Below are 13,571 nucleotides of genomic sequence, written 5' to 3'. Positions count from 1 at the left end.
TCGATTCGACCAGCAAGTGCTGATCAACAGGCAATGTTGTTACTAATGTCTATTTCTGTTGCTGTTATTCAATAACTGCAATTTCAACAAATTTGTTGCATCAAAAGAAGCAATAACTGCTGTATACTGAGGCAGTCTTTAACCAGACATCAACCTAGAACTCAATTCCTGTTCTTCCCTTTTTCAGGGAAAGTTAAAGAGAGGGCAGGGGTGTGGCAGGCTGGAGAAAGGAGTTTTTCTCCTACGCCTCCTACGCCTTTGGCTCCCAATCATTCCTCCTCACTATCTTGAACTCCCACTGGGTGCTGGCCCAAGTCCTTTTTCAGCTTGGTTGACCTGTCATCACAGGACATGCTTGAGAATGGAGCGTTTGTTCACATTATTAACAAGCATTGGCATAGCCAACAGGTCTCGCCTTTGGGACCTTATAAGTGTTTAGCCATACAACAGTTGCATAACTAAACATCTATAAGGTCCCAAGAGCGAGACCTATTGGCTATGCCAATGCTTGTTTTAACTGCTGCAATCTATTGAAGCCTCACGGAGAACATCAAAGCGGCCGTGCGGCTGCGAAAGTGATCGCAATCGCGATCAAACATCATAGCAGCCGCGAAGGTGAAAGTAATCGCGGTAAAACGTGACGCGCGTTCCCGCACACATGCACTGTAGCTCTAGGCTGCAGCGACGGCCCCAATAGGGCGTGTTACCGGGGCGGTGACATGGGGCAGAGGAGGGGCAGGGTGGGGGGTTGCAAAATGCGGCATACGGCCGATTGCAGGTAAGTTACGAAAAAAATAAATAAAACGAATTTCGTTGCGCACGCAGCATCGCCAAATGCGATGCAGCGCGCACAACAACATTCGTTTTCTTTATTTTTTTCGTAACTTACCTGCAATTGGCCGTATGCCGCATTTTGCAACCCCCCACCCTGCCCCTCCTCTGCCCCACGTCACTGCCCCGGTAACACACCCTATACGGGCCGTCGGTGCTAGGCTGTCCTGGTAGCACTTTTTGGAGCCCTCACAAAATGTCTCGCCAGACCAGCGCATGCGCTGGGTCAGGCGAAACCTAAAAATAGGACACCATTCACACACTGCTGATGATCTGATCCAAATGAAAACACCACAACTTAAGTACTGCCTCCATTTAATTCAAAAATGAAATCAAAGCAGTTTCTTTAACTCTCCTCAAATAAATACATTTTTTATTTAATGCATGCTCTTTAACACAGCAGTTTAAAAGGTTACTCTGTATAATAATGTCCCATATATGACCCCGATCTCCATCTTAAAAATACACGTTAAAATACAGCATTCGGTAAAAAAAAAAATCATCTTGTATTTAGAAGAAAAAAACAGCAAAACGATTACTGTGGCTATATGAGCCCAGCCACGGGTAACTCAAGAATATATTTAGAAAAATGTCCTTGCTGGCCTCTAAAATGTGATCACCATCACTGCTCCCTTGAAAGCGAATGAGCATTGGTCTGCCAAGTAGTTTCAGCATATAAATATGTTCCCAGGAAGGAAAGTCAAAACAGTGAAATGTTTTCCCTTTGCGGAATCTGTTAAGACTGAATCAATGTGTTCAGTTTTGCTCGAAGGTTGGCCAGTTCTCATACAACATGTTTATATTCCTTTCACCTTTTTCAATTGAATCCGATTTGTTAAATTAAATGTTATTTTTTTAACTTCACTCAGGGATCAGAACCGTATTACCCATCTTTTCAGCAATGTCAGAAAACAAATGTCATTTTTCTATTGGTCCATCCAGTTGGGATAAACTGCATCTAAACTTTTTCATTATGGCGATGGAAACACAAATGTGGCACAAGGAAATCATGTAACTTCTTTGTATCTTATCATTCAGTCACACAGGAAGCGGGAAATCTACAATCGATCTTTGTACACTAAACCCCTGTGGAACACCTCATTACAAATTCCCAGTAATGCAGATGTGTGCCCAAATGGGAATTTGGACAGGAATCGGTATTGTAAGAAGAGCACAAAATGTGCCCTTTTTCCATGCACAAATTTCAAAATTGAAAGGAAAATACCACAAGTTGTAGCATATATGTCTGACAATCTAACAGCAACATTTCCCGTTATAAACCTTTATTCAGAAAAACTTTTTGCCATATTTTCACTGAACATTGTGGTCGCTAACAAAATAAATATTTGATTTCAATTGTTTTTGAGGACATTCTGATACCCTCTTCCTGCAAATTTACTCAGTATAGCCATCTTCATCGAAAACAAATGTACCATACATGTTACTTTATATACTTCTTGCTTGAGCAAGCAGTGTTTTGGAGGAAACAGCTGCTTCTGCAAGGCACACTACTCTGAAACACAATTTTTCGCATGAAGAGAACTGTCAACCCTCCAAAAAGGCCCTGGAAACTGGCCACTTCCCTTACCAGCACACCCAAACTGCCAGATACTTCTTTCATCAACCTGTCTGACAAGCAACTTCAAACAACCTAGTGCTGCTCCCAGCTCGGAATGAGCACAATCGCACCTACATTAAGAAAGATAATAGTAGCTCACCTGATGAAGGCCAGTGATATGACATAGTCCGGATTCACAGTGATTGTCCAGTCACAGTCCCTGCTGTGCGGGTATGGATGGGGGAAATTTGGAGAAAGAATAAAACCTGAAGACCCTGTCAAGTTGCCCCCACAAGGTGCTGCAAGAAAGACAACGAGACAATGATATTAGACTTTCTAACATGTGTAAACAAAAAGAATCAAATGGAACTACTTATTAAAATCTGAAACTGATTTTTTTTTAAATCCAAGTTCACTCTCATCTTCACCGAGGCACTTTGCTTGCTATTGCTCTCTCGGCACTCTCCTTCTGCTCACTGTCCTAAAGCATCTACTGTGTCTACTGTAATGAATTTAGGATAGCTGGAGAAGGTGCAGAGGCACCATCAAAGGCCCTCTGCCTTCAATAACCAGCCTCTGATGTCTCCAGCCTCACCCTCCCCAGACCCCGTGAGGAAATGCCCAAAGGTATAAACAGGTAGTACACAGACGTGGGCCCGTGAAGATTATGAGGCTTGGCAATGGTCTAAAACACAGTCTTGCAAATGTCTTGCTAGCACACACAACTATGAATTCTTACTAAGTGACAACATCAATAAAAGTGCATTATTTAGGTTATCGATACTGCTTTTTTGATTTTTATATTTTTCTCAAAATGGCCAAGCAGTCCCAGTGTAAAGTGGCAAATGCAGTGAATCTCTCCTTTTTATTCAAATCCCATTCTATTGTGGCAGATCCTGATCCATTTTTGCACGCCTACTGTACTGTGTGCATTACAGTGACTAACCACTGCATTGACAGCCACTTAGAAACAACTAGATCTCTTCAGATTAAGATATGGCCAGAATTATGCATGTGTGGCGTGAAATACATTTTGTAGCTTGTTTCCAGACACAATAAATTCAGCTATCACCATTATTTTACCCCAGAGTGGGGTAAAACGTGTGGGCTCAGAAATACCTAATTTAAAGCTTGATGCTGTTTTCTTATTCAGGGGATAAATCCATATTGAGGGGGCAAATCCTCTTTCATTTGTCACCTGTTCTGAATTGGTGGCAAATGGAATCCAGGGGCTGATGATGGGCTGGGCAGGGGAGGGCTTGCTGTGCAGCAGAGGCCGTGTGCCAGTAATAGGGAGCGTTCCATGCTCCCTTGTACCAGTGGGTTGAATGGTGGCTAGAGGTCAGGGGCTGCGGTAGTGATTGCATTACTAGCCCTATGCGATTTTACCAGAGAAGTTTTCTGGCCAGTAAAAATCATGTCCTGTGTTCCAGTACCCAAGAAATCCAGGTGTGGGAGTAATGTACTGGTTATATGTGGATGGAGCTGTATTCCACCTTTGACTACTGCTCCACCCAATTTGTATTCAGGCACATAGTGGGACCCTGATCCATAAATACAATTAAATACATTTAAATTGGTGTTATTAATGTTTAAATAAATATAGTATTATTAATGTATTTGTATATTAGTTATTAACAAGTAACTATGAAATAAAATATTTTTAGTAACACATTTCATTTAATGTGTAATCATAAGAGAATAAAAATAGTATATTATAGAAGTAATTTATGAAAATAAGTATGTGAAGTTAAAAAGTATATGAACAATATTTTTAAAAAATGAACCTTAAAAAACTGTACAATGTTCTTAGAAAGTAAAGAAATATGGAAAACATTTTATATTTTAAAGTATTTGTTTAAATTATTAACATCTTTGAACATGAAAATACCATTTAAAACCTATGAATAACAAATGTAAATATGCATTTAAATATTAAAAAATATAGTGAGCTAGCTACAGATGTATAAAACATTAGGGAAATCGCAAATCAGTTGCAAACTTATTTGAAGTATAAAAACAGTAGACTGGGATGTAACAACACAAGAGAAGACCATTTCCAACAACTGGCAAAGTAAATCTGAAAATTAAGAACTCTTCAAAGAGTGACAGTAATTGCAAATCATATATATTGAATTCCAAAAAGTGATTCACTAAAAGAATGTAATACACATTCTCGAATTGTGAATAGCCACAAAAAGTGCAAATACCATCTGATTTACAACTTTTTGCTGGAATCATCATTAAAAAATGCTAAGTATGAAGCATCAACCAAAAGGTAAGTCAATCTTTTACCATGCAATTCCTTAATACCATGATTAGACAGAGGAGAAATGTAGGAACCCAGCCAGCAACACAAAGTTGAGAAGGGAGGGTGGATGCATGGAGTTAATAAGACCTGTGTGTGAACGCAGAGCACATGCTATTCAGGTGTAAATGGGCCTGTGCACAGCTATGTCCCACCATCCTGCCAACAGATGGCCCATTTAGGCACACCTAATCACTCTATTGTGTGACTGTCTGGGAGGAATGCACAAAGTCTAACTGTCAGTTACACCCAGTCATGTGACCCAGGCCAGGCTATAGGCACAAAAGGGCTAAAGGTAAAAAAATGCCAAATGCCTAAAGAGGCATTTTTAAAATAGTGATCAAAAACCCGACTTCACCATTGAATCAGGTTTTTCACCCCAATTCCTTAGCTATCAAACATGATCTGGTTATCTCTTCTGTTAAAGGTTTGGGCCTGGCAAGTGGGTGCACTTGTCAGGACAACATGGCAGTTTACAACTGTGCGCGCAGACAGTCCAGTGGTAGGTCTGATCTACATTTACAGAGTTACTCATGTGGGTGGCACAACCAGTGCTGCAAGCCCACTAGTAGCATTTGTTTTACAGGTCCTGGCACACATCATGCACTATACTAGGGACTTACCATTTAAACAAATATGGAAATCATGGATAACCAATGATTGTCTCAATTTACACAGAGAACTTGTGCACTGGATCACTGGTCAACAGTGGTAAACTGCCCAAAATCCTATAGCCAACGAAAACAGGGTAAGAAAAATAGAAGGCAAAAGGCCAAAAGTTTTGAGATAAACCTGTCAAAAGGGCAAGGTCTAACATCTTTGCATTTGGAAATTAAACTTTTAAAAAGTAATAGGCAACTCAAATGTTATCCTATGGGAGAGAAAGGTCTTGCAGTAGTGAAAAAACTATTTAAGAGTTTTTCACTACCAGGATATGTAAAACTTACAAGTACATGTCTGACTTTTTAAATACATTGCTCCCTGCCCTCTGGCTGCCCAAGGCCGACCCTATGCTTATATATAGTAAAAAGGAAAGTTTGAACCTGGCAAAAGGTTTATTTTGCCAGGCCAAAATGGTAGTTTAAAATTGCGCACACTGGATGTACACTGGCAGGCCTGAGACATGTTTAAAGGGCTACTTGAGTGGGTGGCATACTCAGTGCTGAAGGCCCACTGGTAGCATTTCATTTACAGGTTCTGGGTACATGTAGTACTGCTCTTCTAGGGATTTACAAGTAAATTACACATACCCGTTGGGTATAAGTCAATTTTACCATGTTTCAAGCAGAGAGTACAAACCTTTTAGCACTGGTTAGCAGTAGTAAAGTGCCTAGAGTCCTAAAACTAAAATAAATAGGTTTAGCAAAAAAGGAAGAGGAGAGGCAAAAGGTTTGGGGGAAGACCAGCCTAAGCCAGACCAGCCTAATAGCTCCCATGTTTGTAAAGGAATAACCGCTGCTCCTTGAGCAGTTACGTGGTGAGGATTATGTCATTTCTGAACTGGTGGCACATTATCATGGGAGCAACTATAAGCACTCATAACTTGTTCATGTTCTGCTATTCTGCTTTCTATAACCAGCATGCACTAGAAGATCTAGGAGACGGATGGATGTTAGGTGAGTCAACACAAGGCATTGACAACATAATACAAACATGTTGTGTGTCAAACAGCAGTGAGAAAGTATATATTCAATGCAACCATTAATAATAAATCCATATATGAATCCGAGGATGCACAGGGAACATAGATACAAGCAAACTGACAAGATAATTGGGGAGCATGTGTGGAATACTGATTGATATAATCCTTTGACCACACAAGAGGAGGGGACATTACAACATAACCTAGATTCTTTGTCATAAGCACAATTTTGCTCAACTTTGCAACCATGAAGTGCCTGACAACTGAAAAGGATAATGATGATTCAGATTACGAGGAATTATCCCTTTCCCAAACAAACACAAAAATTGGCGTGATACCCTCAGAGAAATGTTGTTTGCTTAATCAGCAAGTCAGCAGGTTGGTACCAGAGACCGAATGAGTGCTCTGTGTGCTGGTAGTTGTTTGTTGCCTAAATTCAAGGCAATTACAAGAATTTGACGAGGATGGCTCACTCGCGTAATGTGACATGCTTCATAATTTGCCACCTTGTCCCACCCTGGTAAGATTTTACTACCAAGGCGTGCTCGGCCTCAGAATGGGGCTTTTCTGAGGGAGTTGTTAGAGATTTCTTCTCTCAGGGCAATGATTTAGGTCCAGTTTCTGACTTTAAAAAACCATGGGATAATCCATTAAAGAATCCTTTATTTTGGTACTATCCCTGGCAGATTAAAAGATTACCAAGGGGTAAATACAGGAGGCACACTTAGGTGTAAGGACCTGTATGCATCACTGTACAAATAATTATGTCAACATGTTTCTGCCTCTGATCAGCTGTGGGTCTAAGGCATTCGTCAGGGCCGTGTCTATGCCCCCTACACTGCAATTAGTAAGTGCTGGGTGGGCTTAGATATAAACAGAGAACCTACCTCTCAACTGGTATCATAATTAGTGATAACCTAGAACTATTTAGCTAGGTGCTTCATGGTCTGTTCGGGGTGGGTCTCTCCTGTAGTCAAACTTTCATCAAAGTTGAGAACCCACTTGTCACCTAACTTGCCCCATTGAACAGCCATCTGGTGTGCCTTCCCCAACACACAGTTTTCCAAGAAAAATAGATACACGTCATTGAAAAATTATGTTTGTGATTTCAAAGATTTCCAAATCAACATTTCAATTTAGTCTACTCCTGGCCAGGACTCAATTAGGACAATGGCTGAGAGTACCAAAAAAGCAAATTTATAAACAAAACAGTGGACCAAAGTGTTGTCATTACATGAAGATAATACTACATAATTATCTCCTCCTCTGCCCACAGTTGGCTTGTCACTTAGAGACACAGTCTTCCCATGCCCAGATTCCAGTATGACGTACATTTGGACACTCAACATGAATCTACTGTCAGTAGAAGATAGACAGAGTGTCCCTTGCAATCACAAAGATGCTCATGACCAGGGACAGCTGGTTTCCTGGGACTGTGGGGTGGAGCCCACTTAATTTCCTGCATCATAAACACACTACTTTTTCAATGACTACTATAATGCTATAATTGTAATTAGACAATTAGTGAAACCTGGATGGCTGTCTCAAGTGAGGGTCAGACAGCCAGGCACTTTTCACTGGCATTCGAGCATGTGCCATTCTTCATACCTTTACTGGCTAAACCAGGACATAACTTAATTCCGCCCTAGCATCCCATTCTTCAGGGTCTCCTCAGCACTTCATGGTCAATTTATAATGCAGCCCAGACACCTCAGCTTTCAGCCCAGGCCTGCCTATCAATCACAAAGTGGCCATGGTCCTTTAGGCTGCCTATGTAGGAAGCCTGAGGTGGGACAGTCTGTAACCATGGGACCTGTTGTCATTAGATTCATGAGCTCTGTGATACATAGTGTCACATCTAGTAAACAGATACACTGCACATGCGTAAGCTGTGAACACACAGTCTGTACTTTTAAACAAGCTTCTGCTTTCACATTCTCTTTGCTGCCGCTGTGCCCCTGATTCCGTCGGATCGGCAGAGACTAGGACTAGGAGAACTGGTCCTGCAGAAGAAGATTACTGATAACCATATTTTGCGTCTGTGCCTCATCTTCCAACACAGATAAGTCAAGCTCCCAGCATAACACCCCATCCAGTCAAATATCATCTGTCGGCACTGCTCATTACCATAGAGAAACCTACATGAAAAAGCTGAGATGCAGCAATCCAGCAAATAATTCAATGATGAAATATTTGTGAGTTCCAAACCCTAAAACTAAACTTCCAGAGTAAATCTCTGAACAACAGACCAATTCACATCACACCATGTTAGAACTGGGGGTCTCTAGTTGGCAATGGTTTGCACCTTTTTCCAAATAAGGATCCTTGCTTCTAGTCAAGGAAAGTGGGATACACTCCTAAAATAACCCCTGCTCACCCCCTTGGTAGCTTGGTACGAGCAGACAGGCTTATCTGAGAGGCAGTGTGTAAAGCATTTGTGAACACATACAGCAATACAGTGAAAACACTACGAATGGACACCACACCAGGTTAGAAAAATAAGTAATCTTTATCTAGACTTAACACAAGACCAAACGACAACAATCCACAATACAATATCAAGAATATGACTTTAAAATGGTAGAAATAGCTTAGTTCAATGTAGATGGTAAGTGAGACACTTTACTCTCAAAGTACCTTAGATGTTTTAAGCAAAGCAAACAAAAACGGTCACAGGGAAGGTGGTGCGCCGTTCCTTACACTCAGGGGAGTGGATGCGTTGGTTACTTACTGCTGCGCAGGGGAGGTGGTGCATCGCTTCCTTACTGTGTGGGGAGTTGACGCTCGATTTCTTACTGAGTGATGGTTACAATGCGATGATCCGGTGCAATGCGACAAGATGGCATCTTTGATGCAGTGCGATGACTTGGATGCGATGCGTGCACGCCCGGCAGCCCAGCGGTGAAATCAGTGGTTTCTTGAGCCATGACAGGCCCTGCGACACGCTTCTTTGGTGATGCGACGGCAACCTCTGTGGCAGCAGAACGCTTCTGCGGCGATGCAACAGCAACAGCTGCGGCGGTGACATGCTTCCTTGGCGATGCAACGGCAACAGCTGTGGCGGCGACACGCTTCTTCCTCGTTAAGTCTCGCTTCCAGCTCCCAGCGACATGCAGCCTCTAGAGGTCCTAAAACAGCAGCAGGCACCTCTCTGCAGGTAGAATTCTCAGCAACAAAATTCAGGGGATCATGGCGGTCTGAGACTGCACACAGGCTCTGCAATGGCAGGCCTGAGCCACATTTTACAAGTTGCTTCTGTGGGTGGCATAACCAGTGCTGAAGGCCCACTGGTAGCATTTCATTTACAGGTTCTGGGTACATGTAGTACTGCTCTTCTAGGGATTTACAAGTATATTACACATACCCGTTGGGTATAAGTCAATTTTACCATGTTTCAAGCAGAGAGTACAAACATTTTAGCACTGGTTAGCAGTAGTAAAGTGCCTAGAGTCCTAAAACTAACATAAATAGGTTTAGCAAAAAAGGAAGAGGAGAGGCAAAAGGTTTGGGGAAGACCAGCCTAAGCCAGACCAGCCTAATAGCTCCCATGTTTGTAAAGGAATAACCGCTGCTCCTTGAGCAGTTACGTGGTGAGGATTATGTCATTTCTGAACTGGTGGCACATTATCATGGGAGCAACTATAAGCACTCATAACTTGTTCATGTTCTGCTATTCTGCTCTCTATAACCAGCATGCACTAGAAGATCTAGGAGACGGATGGATGTTAGGTGAGTCAACACAAGGCATTGACAACATAATACAAACATGTTGTGTGTCAAACAGCAGTGAGAAAGTATATATTCAATGCAACCATTAATAATAAATCCATATATGAATCCGAGGATGCACAGGGAACATAGATACAAGCAAACTGACAAGATAATTGGGGAGCATGTGTGGAATACTGATTGAAATAATCCTTTGACCACACAAGAGGAGGGGACATTACAACATAACCTAGATTCTTTGTCATAAGCACAATTTTGCTCAACTTTGCAACCATGAAGTGCCTGACAACTGAAAAGGATAAGGATGATTCAGATTACGAGGAATTATCCCTTTCCCAAACAAACACAAAAATTGGCGTGATACCCTCAGAGAAATGTTGTTTGCTTAATCAGCAAGTCAGCAGGTTGGTACCAGAGACCGAATGAGTTCTCTGTGTGCTGGTAGTTGTTTGTTGCCTAAATTCAAGGCAATTACAAGAAATTGACGAGGATGGCTCACTCGCGTAATGTGACATGCTTCATAATTTGCCACCTTGTCCCACCTTGGTAAGATTTTACTACCAAGGCGTGCTCGGCCTCAGAATGGGGCTTTTCTGAGGGAGTTGTTAGAGATTTCTTCTCTCAGGGCAATGATTTAGGTCCAGTTTCTGACTTTAAAAAACCATGGGATAATCCATTAAAGAATCCTTTATTTTGGTACTATCCCTGGCAGATTAAAAGATTACCAAGGGGTAAATACAGGAGGCACACTTAGGTGTAAGGACCTGTATGCATCACTGTACAAATAATTATGTCAACATGTTTCTGCCTCTGATCAGCTGTGGGTCTAAGGCATTCGTCAGGGCCGTGTCTATGCCCCCTACACTGCAATTAGTAAGTTCTGGGTGGGCTTAGATATAAACAGAGAACCTACCTCTCAACTGGTATCATAATTAGTGATAACCTAGAACTATTTAGCTAGGTGCTTCATGGTCTGTTCGGGGTGGGTCTCTCCTGTAGTCAAACTTTCATCAAAGTTGAGAACCCACTTGTCACCTAACTTGCCCCATTGAACAGCCATCTGGTGTGCCTTCCCCAACACCCAGTTTTCCAAGAAAAATAGATACACGTCATTGAAAAATTATGTTTGTGATTTCAAAGATTTCCAAATCAACATTTCAATTTAGTCTACTCCTGGCCAGGACTCAATTAGGACAATGGCTGAGAGTACCAAAAAAGCAAATTTATAAACAAAACAGTGGACCAAAGTGTTGTCATTACATGAAGATAATGCTACATAATTATCTCCTCCTCTGCCCACAGTTGGCTTGTTACTTAGAGACACAGTCTTCCCATGCCCAGATTCCAGTATGACGTACATTTGGACACTCAACATGAATCTACTGTCAGTAGAAGATAGACAGAGTGTCCCTTGCAATCACAAAGATGCTCATGACCAGGGACAGCTGGTTTCCTGGGACTGTGGGGTGGAGCCCACTCAATTTCCTGCATCATAAACACACTACTTTTTCAATGACTACTATAATGCTATAATTGTAATTAGACAATTAGTGAAACCTGGATGGCTGTCTCAAGTGAGGGTCAGACAGCCAGGCACTTTTCACTGGCACTTGAGCATGTGCCATTCTTCATACCTTTACTGGCTAAACCAGGACATAACTTAATTCCGCCCTAGCATCCCATTCTTCAGGGTCTCCTCAGCACTTCATGGTCAATTTATAATGCAGCCCAGACACCTCAGATTTCAGCCCAGGCCTCCCTATCAATCACAAAGTGGCCATGGTCCTTTAGGCTGCCTATGTAGGAAGCCTGAGGTTGGACAGTCTGTAACCATGGGACCTGTTGTCATTAGATTCATGAGCTCTGTGATACATAGTGTCACATCTAGTAAACAGATACACTGCACATGCGTAAGCTGTGAACACACAGTCTGTACTTTTAAACAAGCTTCTGCTTTCACATTCTCTTTGCTGCCGCTGTGCCCCTGATTCCGTCGGATCGGCAGAGACTAGGACTAGGAGAACTGGTCCTGCAGAAGAAGATTACTGTTAACCATATTTTGCGTCTGTGCCTCATCTTCCAACACAGATAAGTCAAGCTCCCAGCATAACACCCCATCCAGTCAAATATCACCTGCCGGCACTGCTCATTACCATAGAGAAACCTACATGAAAAAGCTGAGATGCAGCAATCCAGCAAATAATTCAATGATGAAATATTTGTGAGTTCCAAACCCTAAAACTAAACTTCCAGAGTAAATCGCTGAACAACAGACCAATTCACATCACACCATGTTAGAACTGGGGGTCTCTAGTTGGCAATGGTTTGCACCTTTTTCCAAATAAGGATCCTTGCTTCTAGTCAGGGAAAGTGGGATACACTCCTAAAATAACCCCTGCTCACCCCCTTGGTAGCTTGGCACGAGCAGACAGGCTTATCTGAGAGGCAGTGTGTAAAGCATTTGTGAACACATACAGCAATACAGTGAAAACACTACGAATGGACACCACACCAGGTTAGAAAAATAAGTAATCTTTATCTAGACTTAACACAAGACCAAACGACAACAATCCACAATACAATATCAAGAATATGACTTTAAAATGGTAGAAATAGCTTAGTTCAATGTAGATGGTAAGTGAGACACTTTACTCTCAAAGTACCTTAGATGTTTTAAGCAAAGCAAACAAAAACGGTCACAGGGAAGGTGGTGCGCCGTTCCTTACACTCAGGGGAGTGGATGCGTTGGTTACTTACTGCTGCGCAGGGGAGGTGGTGCATCGCTTCCTTACTGCGTGGGGAGTTGACGCTCGATTTCTTACTGAGTGATGGTTACAATGCGATGATCCGGTGCAATGCGACAAGATGGCATCTTTGATGCAGTGCGATGACTTGGATGCGATGCGTGCACGCCAGGCAGCCCAGCGGTGAAATCAGTGGTTTCTTGAGCCATGACAGGCCCTGCGACACGCTTCTTTGGTGATGCGACGGCAACCTCTGTGGCAGCAGAACGCTTCTGCGGCGATGCAACAGCTGCGGCGGTGACACGCTTCCTTGGCGATGCAACGGCAACAGCTGTGGCGGCGACACGCTTCTTCCTCGTTAAGTCTCGCTTCCAGCTCCCAGCGACATGCAGCCTCTAGAGGTCCTAAAACAGCAGCAGGCACCTCTCTGCAGGTAGAATTCTCAGCAACAAAATTCAGGGGATCATGGCGGTCTGAGACTGCACACAGGCTCTGCAATGGCAGGCCTGAGCCACATTTTACAAGTTGCTTCTGTGGGTGGCATAACCAGTGCTGCAAGCCCACCAGCAGCATTTGATTTACAGGCCCTGGGCACACATAGTGCACTGTACTAGGGTCTGACAAGTAAATCAAACAGCCAATCGTGGAGTCACTAATCCATTACAACAATTTACAATAGGGAGCACTTGCACTTTGGCACTGAACAGCAGTGGCAAAGTGCCCAAAGCATCTAGACCAGCAAAAACATAACAAAAACAC

At 42.6% G+C, this 13,571-nt stretch overlaps 1 protein-coding gene across 1 annotated transcript in view; it reads right to left on the bottom strand.

Moving 5' to 3' along the window:
- CSMD3 (CUB and Sushi multiple domains 3) overlaps positions 1-13,571 on the bottom strand; it is a 2,836,509-nt gene that overhangs the window by 850,783 nt on the left and 1,972,155 nt on the right. The window contains exon 28 of the mRNA XM_085605076.1: positions 2,550-2,688. Within this exon, the coding sequence (XP_085461202.1) occupies positions 2,550-2,688 (139 nt within the window). The remainder of the gene's footprint in view (positions 1-2,549; positions 2,689-13,571) is intronic.

Source organism: Triturus cristatus, chromosome 5_1 (genome assembly GCF_964204655.1).
Source record: "Triturus cristatus chromosome 5_1, aTriCri1.1, whole genome shotgun sequence".
NCBI classification, from domain to species: Eukaryota; Metazoa; Chordata; class Amphibia; order Caudata; family Salamandridae; genus Triturus; species Triturus cristatus.
Note: the sequence above shows the minus strand (reverse complement) of the source record. Positions and strands in the feature narration are given on the sequence as shown.